Here is a 19,388-nt window from a genome sequence, read left to right as displayed (position 1 = left end):
CCAGAGGCCTATCCGGACCGCTGCAGAGGCTCAGAACAGATCTAAGTACATTACAGGAACCTGTCCTCTCAAAGCTCTCCAAGGCACAGCCAAACCGCTCAGGATCCCTAGGAGGGACCTCTCATTATACAAATCCGACGTGTACAGCTGCCGTAGTCACACATGCATTGAAACAAACCTACATGATACGCCCATCCTGCGAACGCAGAGCACTGCCATCCAGGCTGCTCACCACATTTTACAACCAAGAACTACACTCCCCATGGATTCAACATACCACTCTGGCAACCTGGAGAAGACAGTAGTGGAAAGAATAGAGCTGGTGTGGAGCAGGCGGTAGGCGGAGGATGATACCAGATAAAGGGAGAGCAGAGGGTGTTTTGAAGGTTGGTGATGCTTACTAAGGCAGAGAGTAAGAGGGCATGACTTGAGTAAGGGGGTAACAAGGGGAGGTGGGGACTTGGAGTGAGGAAAGTTGGAAGAGGACATGTCTGAGGAACAGAGTTAGGATGGTACTTAGTAAACCTGGAGTAAGAAGCCCTGCGCGGTGACCTGATCTCTGAACCTTCTCAACTCAGGTGTTCCCTTCATCCTCCGCTGCGGTAAAGCCCTCAATGAGCGTAAGGCTGAAGTACGGCTTCAGTTCCGTGACGTCCCTGGTGACATCTTCAACCAGCAGTGCAAGCGCAACGAATTGGTGATCCGCGTTCAGCCCAACGAAGCAGTCTATGCCAAAATGATGACCAAGAAGCCCGGAATGTTCTTCAACCCTGAAGAATCGGAGTTGGACCTCACCTATGGCAACCGGTACAAGGTAGGCAGAACGTGCACCTGAGACTGCTGGGGTCTGTGATATTTGGGACTGCTGTTTTGGGGGGGGGGGGGGGTCCATAGTACCTGGGGGGGCTGCTGGGCTCTGTAGTACCTGGGGGGGCTGCCGGGCTCTGTAGTACCTGGGGGGGCTGCCGGGCTCTGTAGTACCTGGGGGGGCTGCCGGGCTCTGTAGTTACCTGGGGGGGCTGCCGGGCTCTGTAGTTACCTGGGGGGGCTGCCGGGCTCTGTAGTTACCTGGGGGGGCTGCCGGGCTCTGTAGTTACCTGGGGGGGCTGCCGGGCTCTGTAGTTACCTGGGGGGGGGCTGCTGGGCTCTGTAGTACCTGGGGGGGGCTGCTGGGCTCTGTAGTACCTGGGGGGGGCTGCTGGGCTCTGTAGTACCTGGGGGGGGCTGCCGGGCTCTGTAGTACCTGGGGGGCTGCCGGGCTCTGTTCTACCCGGGGACTGCCGGGCTCTGTGGTACCTGGGGCTGCCGAGGTCTGAGATCTGTAATATCTGGACTGTTACAGCTGGTAGTATCTGGGACGGCTGGGTCGGTCGTGTAACATTCAAGAGGGGCTCGTGGGGTCTGCATTGTAAACTTGATGAGGCGCTTCTGTGTCTGTAGACAGACCTGCAGGAGGGGCTATTTGGTTCTGTAATGTAGCCCATGGATGGGCTGGGGTCTGTAGAGTAGAAGAGCGTTCAGTGGATTGACGTGGAGTGGGAATTTGTAGGTATTATAGTGGTACTACATAGATTTTTTTTTTTTTTTGTTTGTAAAAATGTAAATGTTAAAAATTGATAATGTACTGTAATACACTGTACTTATGAAATATAGTGTAGCACAGTGTATTTATATTGTTTTTACATATTTAGTGTTTGGTATTTATTAATCATTTTTAAGTGCCACAGTACTTCCTTGGTAGTACTAGGCTACTCCCTGACTGTGTAAAAAAGAAAAAAAATACATAGAAACGTAATTACATGTTCGATGGCATCTGTCGCTGTAGATACGCATGTTTTGCAATAGCTCGCCATCTGGTGTTGGGCCGGAGTGTTACAAGTTGTTTTTCTTCGAAGAAGTCTTTCGAGGCACGGGACCGAGTGACTCCTCCTTTTGTGTCCATTGCGCATGGGCGTCGACTCCATCTTCGATTGTTTTTTTTCCGCCATCGGGTTCGGACGTGTTCCTGTCGCTCCGAGTTTCGGAACGGAAAGATAGCTAATTTCGGAAGATTTTCATCGGTATTGTTGCGTTCGGGATCGGCGTAGTTAGATTCAACACCGCATCGAAGATCGAAGAGCTCCGGTGCCCTTCGGGGTAGTTTTTCGATCCCCCGTCGGGGCCTGGTCGGCCCGACCGCGTGCTGAAGAACGCCGATGGAACGGACCTCGTTCCGTTTCTGTCCCAAATGCCACAACAAGTACCCCTATACAGACCAACACTTGGTCTGTAACCTGTGCCTGTCACCTGAGCACAGTGAAGACACCTGCGAGGCCTGTCGTGCGTTCCGGTCCCGAAAAACACTCCGAGACCGTCGAGCCAGAAGACTTCAAATGGCGTCCGCGCCGACAGCCCACCGAGAGTTTGAGGAACAAGAAGAGGAAGGTACCTTCTCGATCCACGAATCGGACTCCGAGGAATTCGATGACCCACGAACCGTGAGTAAGACGTCAAAAACAACACATAAGAAGATTGACAAGGCCCAGGGGACGCCACTGCCACCAGGCCATGGCTCCACCCATAAATTCGGTGACCGACCGTCGGCACCGAAAAAGGCCCAAACAGTGCCGAGACCGTCCGACTCCGGTCGAGACACCGGCACGCAGCCTTCTCGGGACCGAGAAAGTGCTGGAGACAAGCATCGACACCGAGATAGCGGTGTAGACACGGCTCGACGCCGAGACAGCGGCACCGGCGAAGATCGACGCCGAGAGGTTTCGGCCCCGAAAAAGAGAAAAGTCAGCTCGGAGCCGAAAAAAGATGCAGACAGGGTTTCGGTGCCAAAACAACCTGCAACCGACCCAGTTTCAGGCTCTTATACAGAGGAGCAATCACTAACCTCCCAAATGCGAAAGCATAGGTTCGAGGAAGAGCTGCAATCTACAGATGTAGACCATACGCAAAAGCGTATTTTCATACAGGAGGGAACAGGGAAAATAAGCACCCTTCCCCCTATTAGAAGAAAGAGAAGACTGGAGTTCCAAACTGAACAAACACCACAAACAAAGGTGGTGAAGAAGGTTACTCCACCACCCTCTCCTCCACCTGTAATTCACGTATCACCAGCACAAACTCCATCACATTCCCCAGCTCACACCACCATGAGCCAGGGTGACCAGGATCAGGACGCATGGGACTTATACGACGCCCCAGTGTCAGATAACAGCCCGGAGGCATACCCTACGAAGCCATCTCCACCAGAGGACAGCACTGCGTATTCTCAAGTGGTGGCTAGAGCAGCACAATTTCACAATGTAAGCCTCCACTCAGAACAGGTCGAGGATGACTTTTTATTCAACACCCTCTCCTCCACCCACAGCTCCTACCAAAGCCTGCCTATGCTCCCTGGTATGCTCCGGCACGCAAAAGAAATTTTTAAGGAGCCGGTCAAAAGTAGGGCAATCACACCAAGAGTGGAAAAAAAGTATAAGGCGCCCCCTACAGACCCTGTTTTCATCACTGCACAGCTGCCACCAGATTCCGTCGTTGTAGGAGCAGCTAGGAAAAGGGCCAACTCCCACACATCTGGGGATGCACCACCCCCAGATAAGGAAAGCCGCAAGTTCGATGCAGCTGGAAAGAGAGTCGCAGCACAGGCGGCAAACCAGTGGCGCATCGCGAACTCTCAAGCACTACTTGCGCGCTATGACAGAGCCCATTGGGATGAGATGCAACACCTCATTGAACATCTACCCAAAGACCTACAAAAGAGGGCAAAGCAAGTGGTTGAAGAAGGTCAAAACATTTCAAACAACCAGATACGCTCCTCCATGGACGCAGCAGACACAGCTGCAAGGACAATTAATACATCTGTGACCATCAGAAGGCATGCATGGCTACGAACGTCTGGGTTTAAACCAGAGATACAGCAGGCAGTTCTCAATATGCCTTTCAATGAAAAAGAACTGTTCGGTCCAGAAGTGGACACGGCGATAGAAAAACTTAAAAAGGACACGGACACTGCTAAAGCAATGGGCGCACTCTACTCCCCGCAGAGCAGAGGAAACTACGGCACCTTCCGCAAAACACCCTTTAGAGGGGGGTTTCGGGGTCAGGCCACACAAGCCAGCACCTCACAGGCAACACCGTCCAGTTACCAGGGACAGTACAGGGGAGGCTTTTGGGGCCAATACAGAGGAGGGCAATTCCCTAGAAATAGGGGAAAATTTCAAAGCCCCAAAACCCCTACAACTAAGCAGTGACTCACATGTCACTCATCCCCTCCACACAACACCAGTGGGGGGAAGAATAGGTCATTATTACAAGGCATGGCAGGAAATCACTATAGACACTTGGGTTCTAGCAATTATCCAACATGGTTATTGCATAGAATTTCTACAATTCCCTCCAAACATACCACCAAGAGCACAGAATTTATCTCAACATCATTCCCAGCTCCTGGAGACAGAAGTTCAAGCACTATTGCAAAAGAATGCAATCGAATTAGTACCAAACACACAAATAAACACAGGAGTTTATTCACTGTACTTCTTAATACCAAAAAAGGACAAGACGCTAAGACCAATCCTAGACCTCAGAATAGTAAACACATACATCAAATCAGACCACTTTCACATGGTCACACTACAAGAAGTGTTACCATTGCTGAAACTACACGACTACATGACAACCTTAGACCTCAAAGACGCGTATTTCCATATACCGATACATCCATCGCACAGGAAATACCTAAGGTTTGTATTCAAAGGAATACATTACCAATTCAAAGTATTGCCTTTCGGTTTAACAACAGCACCAAGAGTCTTTACAAAATGTCTAGCAGTAGTCGCTGCACACATCAGAAGGCAGCAAATACATGTATTCCCGTATCTAGACGACTGGCTAATCAAGACCCATTCGTTAGCAAAGTGCTCACACCACACAAATCAAATCATACAAACCCTCTACAAACTAGGGTTCACCGTCAACTTCGCAAAATCAAACATCCTGCCGTGCAAGGTACAACAGTACCTAGGAGCCATAGTAAACACAACAAAAGGAGTAGCCACTCCAAGTCCACAAAGAATTCAAAACTTCAACAACATCATACAACGCATGTATCCAACACAAAAGATACAAGCAAAGATGATATTACAACTCCTAGGCATGATGTCTTCATGCATAGCCATTGTCCCGAACGCAAGACTGCACATGAGGCCCTTACAACAGTGCCTAGCATCACAATGGTCACAAGCACAGGGTCACCTTCTAGATCTGGTGTTAATAGACCGCCAAACTTACCTCTCGCTTCTATGGTGGGACAATATAAATTTAAACAAAGGGCGGCCTTTCCAAGACCCAGTGCCACAATACGTAATAACAACAGATGCTTCCATGATTGGGTGGGGACCACACCTCAATCAACACAGCATCCAAGGACAATGGGACGTACATCAAACAAAGCTGCATATAAATCACCTAGAACTGCTAGCAGTTTTTCAAGCACTAAAGGCTTTCCAACCAATAATAGTTCACAAATACATTCTCGTCAAAACAGACAACATGACAACAATGTATTATCTAAACAAGCAAGGGGGGACACACTCAACGCAGTTGAGCCGGTTGGCACAAAAAATATGGCATTGGGCAATTCACAACCAAATTCGCCTAATAGCACAGTTTATCCCAGGGATTCAGAATCAACTCGCAGACAATCTCTCTTGAGATCATCAACAGGTACACGAATGGGAAATTCACCCCCAAACTCTGAACACTTACTTCAAGCTCTGGGGAACACCTCAAATAGACTTGTTTGCGACAAAAGAGAACGCAAAATGCCAAAACTTCGCATCCAGATACCCACACAGGCAGTCCCAGGGCAATGCCCTATGGATGAACTGGTCAGGGATATTTGCCTACGCTTTTCCTCCTCTCCCTCTCCTTCCTTATCTGGTAAACAAACTCAGTCAAAACAAACTCAAACTCATATTAATAGCACCAACTTGGGCAAGGCAACCCTGGTACACAACGCTGCTAGACCTATCAGTAGTACCACACATCAAACTGCCCAACAGGCCGGATCTGCTAACACAACACAACCAACAGATCAGGCACCCAGATCCAGCATTGCTGAATCTAGCAATCTGGCTCCTGAAATCCTAGAATTCGGACACTTACAACTTACACAAGAGTGTATGGAAGTCATAAAGCAAGCCAGAAGGCCATCCACCAGGCACTGCTATGCAAGTAAATGGAAGAGGTTTGTTTGCTACTGCCATATTAATCAAATACAACCATTACACACAACTCCAAAACATGTGGTAGGTTACTTGCTTCACCTACAAAAATCTAACCTAGCTTTCTCTTCCATTAAAATACACCTTGCAGCAATATCTGCATACCTGCAGACTACCTATTCAACTTCCCTATATAGGATACCAGTCATTAAAGCATTCATGGAGGGCCTTAAAAGAATTATTCCACCAAGAACACCACCTGTTCCTTCATGGAACCTAAATGTTGTCCTAACTAGACTTATGGGTCCACCTTTTGAACCCATGCACTCCTGCGAAATACAGTTCCTAACCTGGAAGGTGGCATTTCTCATCGCCATTACTTCCCTAAGAAGAGTAAGCGAGATTCAGGCGTTTACAATACAAGAACCTTTTATACAACTACACAAGAATAAGGTCGTCCTAAGGACTAATCCTAAATTTTTACCAAAGGTTATTTCACCGTTCCATCTAAATCAAACAGTGGAACTTCCAGTGTTCTTCCCACAGCCAGATTCAGTAGCTGAGAGGGCACTACATACATTAGATGTCAAAAGAGCATTAATGTATTACATTGACAGAACAAAGAACATCAGAAAGACTAAACAACTATTTATTGCATTCCAAAAACCTCATGCAGGAAACCCAATATCAAAACAAGGTATAGCCAGATGGATAGTTAAATGCATCCAAATCTGCTACCTTAAAGCTAAACGACAGCTGCCCATTACACCAAGGGCACACTCAACCAGAAAGAAAGGTGCTACCATGGCCTTTCTAGGAAACATCCCAATGCAAGAAATATGTAAGGCAGCCACATGGTCTACGCCTCACACATTCACCAAGCACTACTGTGTAGATGTGTTATCCGCACAACAAGCCACAGTAGGTCAAGCTGTATTAAGAACATTATTTCAGACTACTTCCACTCCTACAGGCTGAGCCACCGCTTTTGGGGAGATAACTGCTTACTAGTCTATGCACAACATGTGTATCTGCAGCTACACATGCCATCGAACGGAAAATGTCACTTACCCAGTGTACATCTGTTCGTGGCATCAGTCGCTGAAGATTCACATGTGCCCACCCGCCTCCCCGGGAGCCTGTAGCAGTTTGGAAGTTACCTTCAATTATTTATATATGTATCATCTCAACCTTAAATAAGTACATACTCAGTCACTCCATTGCATGGGCACTATTACTACAATACAACTCCTAACTCTCCCTCTGCGGGGAAAAACAATCGAAGATGGAGTCGACGCCCATGCGCAATGGAGACAAAAGGAGGAGTCACTCGGTCCCGTGACTCGAAAGACTTCTTCGAAGAAAAACAACTTGTAACACTCCGGCCCAACACCAGATGGCGAGCTATTGCAAAACATGCGAATCTACAGCGACTGATGCCACGAACAGATGTACACTGGGTAAGTGACATTTTCATTCTGCACCTATCACTACTTTAATAAAGTGGGAAACATATAAAGCCAGCTACTCACCTATATCTAAGGCCTTAACCCAGAACACAGCCAACGTGTGGGTAAAATAACATGGCTGCCTTCTATTTTTGTGACGGAGCCATTAGTCAAATGCTGCCTTGCCATTGGCATGTACCGTGAAACACCTTGGTCGTTTTGCAGTATTTCGTGGCCTCAGATATCAGTCCATTTTGGTACCTTAAGTCCAAAACACCGGACTGTTTTTTCATGAGATCCCAAAAATGATCCTTTCCACACCATAATCTATATTCTTTCCAAATTTTATGAAAATACATTTAGTCAGAAAAGTTGATAGAAAATGCATTAGTTCAAAAACACATTTTGAAATTCTTTGGCCCCTTAATGAATCAGTGGAAAACTTTGCACCATCTGCCAGTGTAGAAAAAGGAATAGGTCTGCAAAATTGTGTGGAGATTCGTCAAATGGAGACAAAGTTATAAGCATGCAAAAATCTAAGGCATTCCCATCTCTGGGAATCCTAACTACAACTATGGTGCAGTGTAACAAAGGGTCCTGCTGCCCCCGTGATGTGTGTGTTATGTCTGAGCTCCAGGCGGCCCCCTCAGCACAGTACTCTGGCCTGAGAGCTCCTGAGTGAGTTCAGAGGGGGCCCCCTTCATGTACTCTGCAGGGGGCCCCCTCAGGTTTTGTTACGCCACTGAACTAGAGAGTGGTGTAACAAAGGTTCCATCTTCCCCCGCAGTGTGTGTATGGGGCGTTTGAGCTCCAGGCGGCCCCCTCAGCATAGTGCTCTGGCCTGAGAGCTCCCGAGTGAGTTCAGAGGGGGCCCCCTCAGGTTTCCTTACTCCACTGGACTACAGAGTGGCTCCGCCTCTTCTGCTACTCACTCATGCCGTCTTCTCTCACACCAGGACGTGAAGTTGCCGGATGCTTATGAGCGGCTGATCTTGGACGTGTTCTGTGGGAGTCAGATGCACTTTGTTCGCAGGTGAGTGGCAGCTGGGAGGCTCTGCCCTTGATTTGCTGAGCATCTTTCATGTTTTGTTCCGAGTCCAAAACTGTTGCATGGTTTTTCTCCTGTGTCTAGGGACCCCACTGCTTAGATACAGGGCTGTGAAACATGCACCAGCACCTGGCACCACCCATAACGTTTTAAAAATATTTTAAAATATTGTTTGTGACTGTGATGAAAGATTCTCAAAGCAGGAGAAAGTTCCCTTTTGCTTCTGAAACCGTAGACCCTTCTTTACGTGGTAACTGTTTGTCATCTGGTTGTAGACTTCTAAGGTAATCGCCTGCAGCTGCCTTGGGGTATCTCTGCAGTGGGCGCAGTGTAAAGTGAACTACTCCAGTGTGGCAGTGCCTAGCCGTTCTAGGCATCTAAGGGTAGTGGGTCCTGATTGTGAATTTTGGTAAGTCTAGAATAGAGAAGTCCGCAGTGACGCTGTAAGAACCCTAGTTAAGCACTTCGCTTCCATCTGCTCAAAGCATCTGTCCAACTCTGGGGGTTCATCCTGTGAGTTACGACTTTCCAAACGTAAGCTCCCCCACCCTCAATTACTTTTTGCAATGACGGCGGAACGTGGAGACCAAAGACTCAACAAGAGCTGATACGCTGAGTCCTTGTAAGGTTCCCAAGAAGGCTTGGCTGAAGTCTACCAACTAGTTTATCAGGTTTTACTGTTAATGCCCCGTGACTTTCTCTAAGTGAATAGATCACGCGCATCCTGCGTCAACATCTGTGTATGTGTTATCTTGTATGTATGCGCGGGTGTGCTACTGCATTTACAGACGCAGGTGTGCAGCTCTACTTGGTACAATGACTAGCCCAGACAGACGTTTGCCAACGTTACTTCTACCGCAGTGACCCGCACTAAGAAACATTTCCTCGTATAGTTTAACGTTATACCTCAGATTAGGTTTCCTTTGTTGTGCAGGATATCCACTCTAGAATCTCCAGTTTCTCTGTAATGTTGGGCCCTATATTATGTCCACGGAGTTCCCAGTCGTGCCCACTTTGGCACTCTTGGCATGGGCTTTGTATCATTCATATCCTCAGAATAAGCATGGTTGCGTATTAACACTGCGATGCGGCTGTGCGATTTTGTGTCCTAATTAATTAAATGGGAGTGTCAAGGACTGCTAATGTCACTAGTGTTCATTCTGTGCTACCTAAAGTCTCTACTCTTGTCCGGAATAGGAAGAGGAGTTTATCCAGTATTGGATCTTTCATAGATTCACATGCTTGAATCATTCCCCGTCGTCGACATGGGAGTCCCACGCCACCATAACATACCAGTATGTATTATTATCCTAGACCCCTATGGCAATGAACAATATCTTTAACAACATATCCATGTCCTTTTGTAAAAGGGACCAAACTTGAACCATGACCAATCAGGCGACACCCTCCAGAACACTCCCCTGAGAGGCGCTTTCCCTCAGATTTTCTACCACACGTCACGTGAAAGGAGCCCCCCTGAGCTCTGCTCATTTTTTTCCATTTCATGAAATTACTTTATCTTCAACATGACTTAAACCTCTAGAAAGGGTTTATTTAGAGCTTGCTAGTCCTGACGAGGAAAGCAACACTTTCCTTGTCTTCCGGAAAAAGAGCTCGATCCTCTGACAGACCATCTGAAGGGGGTAAGAAGGCCTTCAAGTCGCATCATAAAGACCCTGCCAAGAAGGAGAAAAAGTTTATATCTTCTCAGACAAAGCCTCCTCTCGGCCTGCTACACCGTCTCACAAAACTGGGCAAAGTTCAATCTCCATATCTGTAGCAAAGCGCCCTCTTCTTGGCACGGCTACCCCCACTTTGTGCCTGCTATCAGTATGCTTTGACTGTTTTCACTGGGATCCTGCTAACCAGGACCCCAGTGGTTGTGCGCTCTCCCACAATTTGCTTACTGGCGCCCGCATATAAGTCCCTAGTATATGGTACTAAGGTACCCAGGGCATTGGGGCACCAGGGATTCTTCATGGGCTGCAGCATGTATTGTGCCACCCATGTGAGCCCATGCAAAATGTGTCTGCAGGCCCGCCATTACAGCCTGCGTAAAAAGATGCATGCACCCTTTTTACTACAGGTCACTGTAAGTCACCCCTATGGTAAGCCCTCCTTGCCCAGAGGGCAGGGTGCAGGTACCTGTGTGGGAGACCACCCCTGCATGAGCAGAGGTGCCCCTACAAACTTCAGCTCCATTACACTGGACTTCTTAAGTGCTGGGAAGCCATTTTGCCCGTGTACTGGACACCGGTCACTCTCTACCTGTGTCCAGCTACATGATGATAACTCTGAACTTGGGCATGTTTCATATCAAATAAAGTTGCCAGTATTGGTTGATGATTCCATGCTCTCTGGTGGCTCCTTAAAGGACCCCCCAGTATTGCTCCTACTAGTCTTTCAGGGTTTTGTAAGCAGCCCGCGCTGCTGCCAACCTCCAGACAGGTTTCTGCCCTCCTGCTGCTTGACCAGCTCAAGCAGAAGGTAGAACAAAGGATTTCTTTTGGGAGAGGGGGTTTACACCCTCTCCCCTTGGAAGTAGGTGTGACATGGCTTGGAAGGGGTAGCCCCCCAAGCCACAGGTATGCTTTGAAGGGCACATCTGGTGCCCTCCTTGCATAAACCGGTTTGCACCAGTCCCGTGACCCCGGTCCCTGCTCTGGCACAAAACTGGACAAACAAAAGGAGAGTGACCACTCCCTGTCCATCTCCACCCCAGGGGTGGTGCCCAGAGCTCCTTAAGGTGGCCACTTGGTTCTACCATCTTGAATCCATGATGTGCAGAGGGCCCCTGGGAGCAACTTAGTGGCCAGGTCAGGCAGGTGACGTCAGAGCCCTCTCCTGATAGGTGGTCACCTTGCAGATGACCAAACCCCCCTTTAGGGCTATTTAGGGTCTCACTTCTTCGATGGGTCCTCAGATTTGACTTGCAAGATTCCAGCAGGACTCGTTTACTTCATCTTCAGGCCACAGGGACTGCAACTGGACCCTCCAGGAACCGACAATCTGCAACTTCAGCGGCGACTCCGCTCTGCAACATAAAGTAAAAAAGAATCTCCCTTGGAGTGAAGGAGTCACTCCCCTGCATCCGCAGGCACCAACTGCAATGCTGACCGGCTTAGTGGATCTGCTCTCCTCCAGAACTGCATGAATCCTGCATCACAGGTGGTGATCTGGAGTGGTTCCCTTGGTCTTCTTTACCATGTATCCAACTTGAGAGACAGTAAGCCCCTGTCTCTCCTTGCAGGACAGTGCATCTCCACCAAGGGATCTTCAGGCTCAGTGTATCCCTGGCCCCCAGCACTCCTTCCCGCAAAGCACAGTCTCCTGCTCCAGCGACATGCGACTCCTCTTCAGGTGTGCTGAGTGGGCCTCACTGTGACTGCTGTGCCTGCTGCCAGTGGGTCGCCTGTGGGGGCTGCCTCCTCTTCTTGTGACTCTCCCAGCTGCTGAGGGTCACCTCGGACTCCCCCCCTTGGGTCGAGTCTCATGGCCCTTGCTGGTCCTCCACAGCCTTGCAAACCTTCTTCTCCATCTCTTGCATTGGCCAAGGCTTGTTAGTGGTTTCCCAACACCACTGACCGACTGCATCGCGACCGCTGACGTTGAGCATCACTTGCATCACTCCTGGGACTTCTCTTCATCTCCGGTGCTGCACTGCTGACCTTCCTCGTCCACCGTTGACCTGGTCCTGCATCCACAGAAGGGTGGGTACTGGCTCCTGCCACAGCCGGACACTCCAGCATGACCTGGACTTCGTCCCCTGCCTTTGCAGGTCCTCTCCTGTCAGGATCCTCCTTTGGGTTCTTCCAGTCTTGGTTGGGTCTTGCACAATCATTTTCTAAAGTCCTCATGTTGGGTTTCGGGAAAACCAGGTACTGACCTCTCCCTTCTTGATCGCTGGGGGGTGCACCCTGGTACTTATCTTTTGGGGGTTCTTAGTTCTTCCAGCTCCCTTCTTCACATTCCACTCTTAGTATATGGTTTGGTCCTCCCCTAGGACTCTCACTATTTGCTATTGCTTTTACCAATGCCTATTGCTTTCTATGCTTTTTTTACTGACTGGTGATGTGTATGTAATAATGGTTACTTACCCCCAGTTGGGGAATTGCATATACAGTACTCTAGTATTTGTGTTACTGTAAGAAATGACCTTTATTTTTGTAACACTATGTGGTTCTTTCATGTGATAGCATGTGTGACTGTAGAGGTATTGCATAAGCTTTGCATGTCTCCTAGATAAATCTTGGCTGCTCATCCACACCTGCCGCTAGAGAGCCCTGGCTTCTTAGACACTGCATGTACTTTACTAATAGGGGATACCTGGATCTGGTATAGGGTGATAACACTATGTGTCCACCACACACCAGGCCAGCTTCTTACAGTATCTATAAAAAAATAAAAAAATTAAAAGTCTGTGGCATCACTGTCGACGACACTCTCGTCAACGACTACTACAACGATAGTTACTACTGTCTCATCAACAAGACCATCGTCGGCGAGCATTATAATTTTGACAGCCTTTGACATGCCAATTTTGTCGATGAGAATTTATCCATTGTCAACAGCCCTGTAGACAGTACCATCTACGAAGACGCCACCGTCGACGACTCCTCCACTAACACCACTGTCTACTGCAACATCTATGAAGATGCCACTGTCGAAGACGTTTCCATTGACTGCAGCACTGGTGACCTCAGCGGTGACTGAACAGTCATCGACCGTGATATTAGAAGTTTCAGAAGTTCAAAAAAGACGATTACTCCAGATATTACTTCTCCTAGTAAAGTTTCTCCCTATCCTCCATCACATCTCTTGGATCTGGAGGAATCGGATGATGACGGACCGTTCGTGACTGCGCATAGTCCATCTGAGTTTCTGGTTAAATGCCAGGATAATGATGTAGATGAACTATATGAGGAAGATCACCCATACTACTAACAAAATCATGCTTCTCAGCGCAGGTCTCTATCATGATTACCAAAAACGACAGGACAATCTACAAATACCTATCTCACTAGTACAGGATCTGCAAACAATGTTACAGGACTGTAAAAGAAGATTTCCAGACATGGCATCAGAGCCACTATCTCAGCCGGTCGCACCCTCTACACCTCGGCCTATACCTGCCCCAGTAACTCCTAGAGTTACACCGCAATCAACTGTGGCAGCACCACCGAGAGACAACCCTTCTTCCTCAGAAGAGGACGGAGAAGGGGGAGAAATCCAGGAGATGAGTGGGCTGATTCTCATTCTCACACCTTCACCTCCGCATCCGACAGATTCACCACCGGAGGGCATGGTTAGATTACCTGCTGATGGATAGAGCAGCCAACAGATTTCACCTCCCAACTTCAGTCAAATGAGTCGATTGCTTCCTTTGTGATTTCAAGGAAGTCTGTCTGGGTCATCCCCACAATTGACTATATCTGGGAAGAGGGGATTAACATTACGAAAAATCCGGCAACAGGGGTATCCGTTCCACCCAGGATAGACAAAAAATACATGGCCCCTGATGATTTACCTGCATGCACAACGGGTCATCCCAAACCTGACTCTTTATCTTGCAGGCGGCTCAGACGATCTCAGAATCCCTCTGCCCCCATCTCCACACCGCTGGACAGGGACGGAAGATGATTAGATAATGTGGGCAAAAGATTTTCCAACATGCCTGCCACTGGTGCATGGTGCACATGCCCTAGCTATCTAGGGCTGCTATAACAGGCAGATGTGGTCGAACACTGAAAATCTAGTAGACCACATCCCAGAGGATAAAAAACCTGAAGCAGTTAAGATACTACAGGAAGGTGTTCATCTCCTCTGAGGTAGTTGATTATGCTCTGGGTATAGCGACAGTAGGCTTTCACCAGTTAGCTGGAGCGGCAGTACTTAGACGCCAGCATGGCTGACTTCAACATCGTTCAGACCGGAGGTACGGTTTAAGGTCCTTGACATGGCTTATGACGGAGAGACCAAATTCGATAAACACATCAATGATGCCCTCTTAGCTATTAAAATGAACATGGTTACAGCAAGATCCTTGGGCACTCTCCGTTATAAAAAGAAAAAAAAAGCTCCCTTTGGGGGAGTTCGCTGAAGAGGATTTTCATCCTACAAAGGGGCTTACCAAAGACCACAATACCAGCCCATCCAGTCACAGTATACGCCGCCTACCAGCAGCAGTACCTACAACTGCTTACACTGAACAAGGCCTCCACAGAAAACAACCCTCCCAGGCTAGAGAGGCAGGTCGCAAGCAGTGGCCTCCATTCGGTATCAGCCACAACATTATCTCTACATCCAGTGACTGATTTCCAGACATTTACATCAATGGAAACAAATAAGGCAAAGACCCAAAACAGTATGGCCATACTCTGGAATGTACAGAAACACCATCAAGTTACCCCCCAAGGGGAGCGCGCCCTCATCATCACTTATTAATAAAAGAAGCCCTCTTCATGCTGGCAAAGGGAGCCATCGAGAGAGTTCTGTTTCCTCAAGGAGGCATAGACTTCTATTCCATATTCTTCCTGATAAAAAGAAGAAATCAGTCGACTGGAAGCCCATCCTGGACTTGATAAAACTGAACAAAGTTCTATGCAAACAGTCATTTCAGATGGTCACTCTCTCTCACATCTTGAACCTTCGTAACAGCAGAGATTTTATGACATCTCTCGATCTGGAAGACGCATACTTCCATATCCTCATCCACCCCAAACACAGAAAATACCTTTGCTTCACAGTTACTGGTACCCATTACCAATTCAGCATTATCCCGTTTGGACTGAAATTGGCACCTCACATTTTTACAAAGCGCCTGCCACCTGTAGCAACAACTCTCAGGGACCAAGGTCATCAAGTAGTTCTCTACCTAGACGACTGGCTCCTCTAAGCCCCAACAGTAAGACAGGCAAGAGAATCAACACAAGCCTGACTCAACCTCTTCTTCAAATTGGGGCTAACAATCAACTCTCAGAAATCAGTAAATTCTGCTTTGGGGTGATATCTGTGTTCGGTGGCATGTGTAGCTGCAGATACACATGCTGTGCATAGTCCGCCGTCTGGTGTTGGGTCGGAGTGTTACAAGTTGTTTTTCTTTGAAGAAGTCTTTTCGAGTCACGGGACCGAGGGACTCCTCCTACTTTGGTTCCATTGCGCATGGGCGTCGACTCCATGTTAGATTGTTTTTTTTCCGCCATCGGGTTCGGACGTGTTCCTTTTCGCTCCGTGTTTCGGGTCGGAAAGTTAGTCAGAATCAACGGAAAATTCGTCGGTATTGTTTCGTTCGGTATCGGGTTAGATTAGAATCGACACCGAATCTTGAGCTCCGGTAGCCCTTCGGGGTAATTTCGATCCCCCGTCGGGGCCTGGTCGGCCCGACCGCGTGCAACATCGAGACTGATGGAACGGACCCCGTTCCGATTCTGTCCTAAATGCCACAGTAAATACCCCTATACAGACCAACATTTGGTCTGTAACTTGTGCCTGTCACCCGAGCACAAAGAAGAAACGTGTGAGGCCTGTCGAGCGTTTCGGTCGAGAAAAACGCTCCGAGACCGAAGAGCCAGAAGGTTGCAGATGGCGTCCACGCCGACAGGACAACAATGGTTCGAGGAAGAGGGAGAAGAAGAAACATTCTCCATCCACGAATCCGATTCCGAAGAATTCGACGTCGAAGAAACCGTGAGTAAGACGTTGAAACAAGCATCACACAGAAAAACAGACAAAGCCCAGGGGACGCCACTGCCGACAGGCCATGGCTCAACCCATAAAGTAGGTGACCGCCCATCGGCACCGAAAAAGGGCGAGCTGGTGCCGAGATCGTCCGACTCAGGTCGAGACACAGGCACGCAGCAATCTCGGGACCGAGATACTGCCGCAGAAAAGGGTCGACACCGAGACAGCGGCACCGAAGCTGCTCGGCACAGGGATAGCGGCACCGAAGATGGTCGACGCTAAGAAGGTACGACACCGAAAAAGAGGAAAATCTATTCGGAACCGAAAACAACAAAAGACACGGTTTCGGTGCCAAAACGCCCAGCAACCGAACCGAAAGCCAGTTCCTACTCAGAGGAACAATCACTGTCCTCCCAACTTCAAAAACACAGGTTTGAGGAGAAATTACAGACCACAGCTGTAGATCACACACAAAAGCGGATCTTTATACAAAGTGGTACAGGGAAGATCAGCACCCTTCCCCCAATCAGAAGAAAAAGGAAACTAGATTTCCAACAACAAGGAAAAACACCACAAGCAAAAGTGGTGAAGAAGGTAACTCCACCACCCTCTCCACCACCGGCAACTCCTATATCACCGGCACAGACTCCGTCACAATCACCAGCTCATACCACCATGAGCCAAGATGACCAGGACGCATGGGATCTCTGATGCCCCAGTATCGGACAATAGCCCTGAGTCGTACCCCACTAAGCCCTCACCACCTGAAGACAGTACAGCGTATGCTCAGGTGGTAGCTAGGGCAGCAGAGTTTCAGAACGTATCGCTACATTCAGAGCCTATCGAGGATGACTTCCTTTTTAACACCCTGTCTTCCACCCATAGCAATTATCAAAGCCTTCCTATGCTCCCTGGAATGCTAAGATACGCTAAACAAATCTTTAAGGAGCCAGTTAAAAGCAGAGCAATAACCCCAAGGGTGGAGAAGAAATACAAGGCACCACCCACAGACCCTGCTTTTATCACATCACAACTGACACCAGATTCAGTTGTCGTAGGAGCAGCTCGTAAAAGAGCCAACTCGCACACATCAGGCGACGCACCACCTCCAGACAAGGAGAGCCGAAAGTTTGATGCAGCCGGGAAGAGGGTTGCAGTACAAGCTGCAAATCAGTGGCGCATTGCCAACTCGCAGGCACTCTTAGCGCGATATGACAGAGCCCATTGGGATGAGATGCAGCATCTCATCGAGCACCTCCCCAAAGAATTCCAAAAACGGGCAAAACAAGTGGTTGAAGAGGGACAAAACATATCCAACAACCAAATCCGTTCTTCTATGGACGCAGCAGATACAGCTGCAAGAACTATAACTACTGCTGTAACGATAAGGAGGCACGCATGGCTGCGCACATCCGGCTTCAAACCTGAAATACAACAGGCAGTGCTCAATATGCCGTTCAATAAACAACAATTGTTTGGACCAGAAGTGGACACTGCAATTGAAAAATTAAAGAAAGACACTGACACATCTAAAGCCATGGGTGCACTCTATTCCCCGCAGGGCAGAGGCACATTTGGCACATTTCCCAAAACTACTTTCAGAGGAGAGTTTCGAGGTCAAGCCACACAAGCCAGCACCTCACAAACAACACCACCTACCTACCAGGGACAGTATCAAAGGGGAGGCTTTCGGGGCCAATACAGAGGGGGCCAATTCCCAAGAAACCGGGGAAAATTTCAAGGGCCAAAAACCCCTCAAAACAAGCAGTGACTCACAAGTCACTCAACCCCTTCACACAACACCAGTGGGGGGAAGACTAAGCCAGTTCTACAAATCTTGGGAGGAGATAACAACAGACACTTGGGTCTTAGCAATTATCCAACATGGTTATTGCATAGAATTTCTCCAACTCCCTCCAAACGTCCCACCGAAAAAAACACAAGATGTCCAAACAGCATATAGACCTTCTAGGACTAGAAGTTCAAGCATTACTGCAAAAAGACGCAATACAATTAGTACCAGAAACACAAAAGAACACAGGAGTTTACTCACTGTACTTTCTAATACCAAAAAAGGACAAAAGTCCGAGACCAATATTGGATCTCAGAACACTAAACACCTACATCAAATCAGACCACTTTCACATGGTCACGTTACAAGACGTAATACCACTACTGAAACAGCAAGACTACATGACAACGGTAGATCTAGAAGACGCGTATTTCCATATACCGATACATCCCACGCACAGGAAATACCTAAGGTTCATATTCGAAGGAATACATTACCAATTCAAAGTGTTGCCGTTCGGAATAACGACAGCACCAAGAGTCTTTACAAAATGTCTAGCAGTAGTAGCTGCACATATCAGGAGGCAGCAAATACACGTGTTCCCGTATCTAGACGATTGGTTAATCAAAACCAACTCGCTAACAAAGTGTTTACACCACATAGATTATGTTATACAAACCCTTTTCAAACTGGGTTTCTCCATCAACTATGCAAAGTCACACCTTTTGCCGTGTCAAACACAGCAATACTTAGGAGCGACAATCAACACAACAAAAGGGATAGCCACTCCAAGTCCACAAAGGGTTCAAAATTTTCACAAGGTGATACAAGCTATGTATCCAACACAAAAGATACACGCAAAGATGGTCTTAAAACTCCTAGGCATGATGTCCTCATGCATAGCCATTGTCCCAAACGCACGATTGCACATGCGGCCCTTACAACAGTGCCTAGCATCACAATGGTCACATGCACAGGGTCACCTTCTAGATCTGGTGTTGATAGACCGCCAAACATACATCTCGCTTCTATGGTGGAACAGTACAAATTTAAACAAAGGGCGGCCTTTCCAAGACCCAGTGCCACAATACGTGATACCGACACATGCTTCCATGACAGGGTGGGGAGCACACCTCAATCAACACAGCATCCAAGGCCAATGGGACGTACATCAAAGAAAGTTTCATATAAATCACCTAGAATTG

General features: G+C 48.1%; 1 protein-coding gene across 5 annotated transcripts in view; it reads left to right on the top strand.

Moving 5' to 3' along the window:
- Positions 1-19,388, top strand: part of G6PD (glucose-6-phosphate dehydrogenase) — a 120,706-nt gene that overhangs the window by 72,298 nt on the left and 29,020 nt on the right. For all 5 annotated transcript variants that reach the window (XM_069209282.1, XM_069209284.1, XM_069209286.1 and 2 more), the window contains 2 exons: positions 579-814; positions 8,620-8,696. In XM_069209282.1, coding sequence (XP_069065383.1) covers positions 579-814; positions 8,620-8,696 — 313 coding nt within the window. The remainder of the gene's footprint in view (positions 1-578; positions 815-8,619; positions 8,697-19,388) is intronic.

Source organism: Pleurodeles waltl, chromosome 10 (genome assembly GCF_031143425.1).
Source record: "Pleurodeles waltl isolate 20211129_DDA chromosome 10, aPleWal1.hap1.20221129, whole genome shotgun sequence".
Lineage (NCBI taxonomy): Eukaryota > Metazoa > Chordata > Amphibia > Caudata > Salamandridae > Pleurodeles > Pleurodeles waltl.
This window is presented reverse-complemented; position numbering and strand designations above follow the sequence as displayed.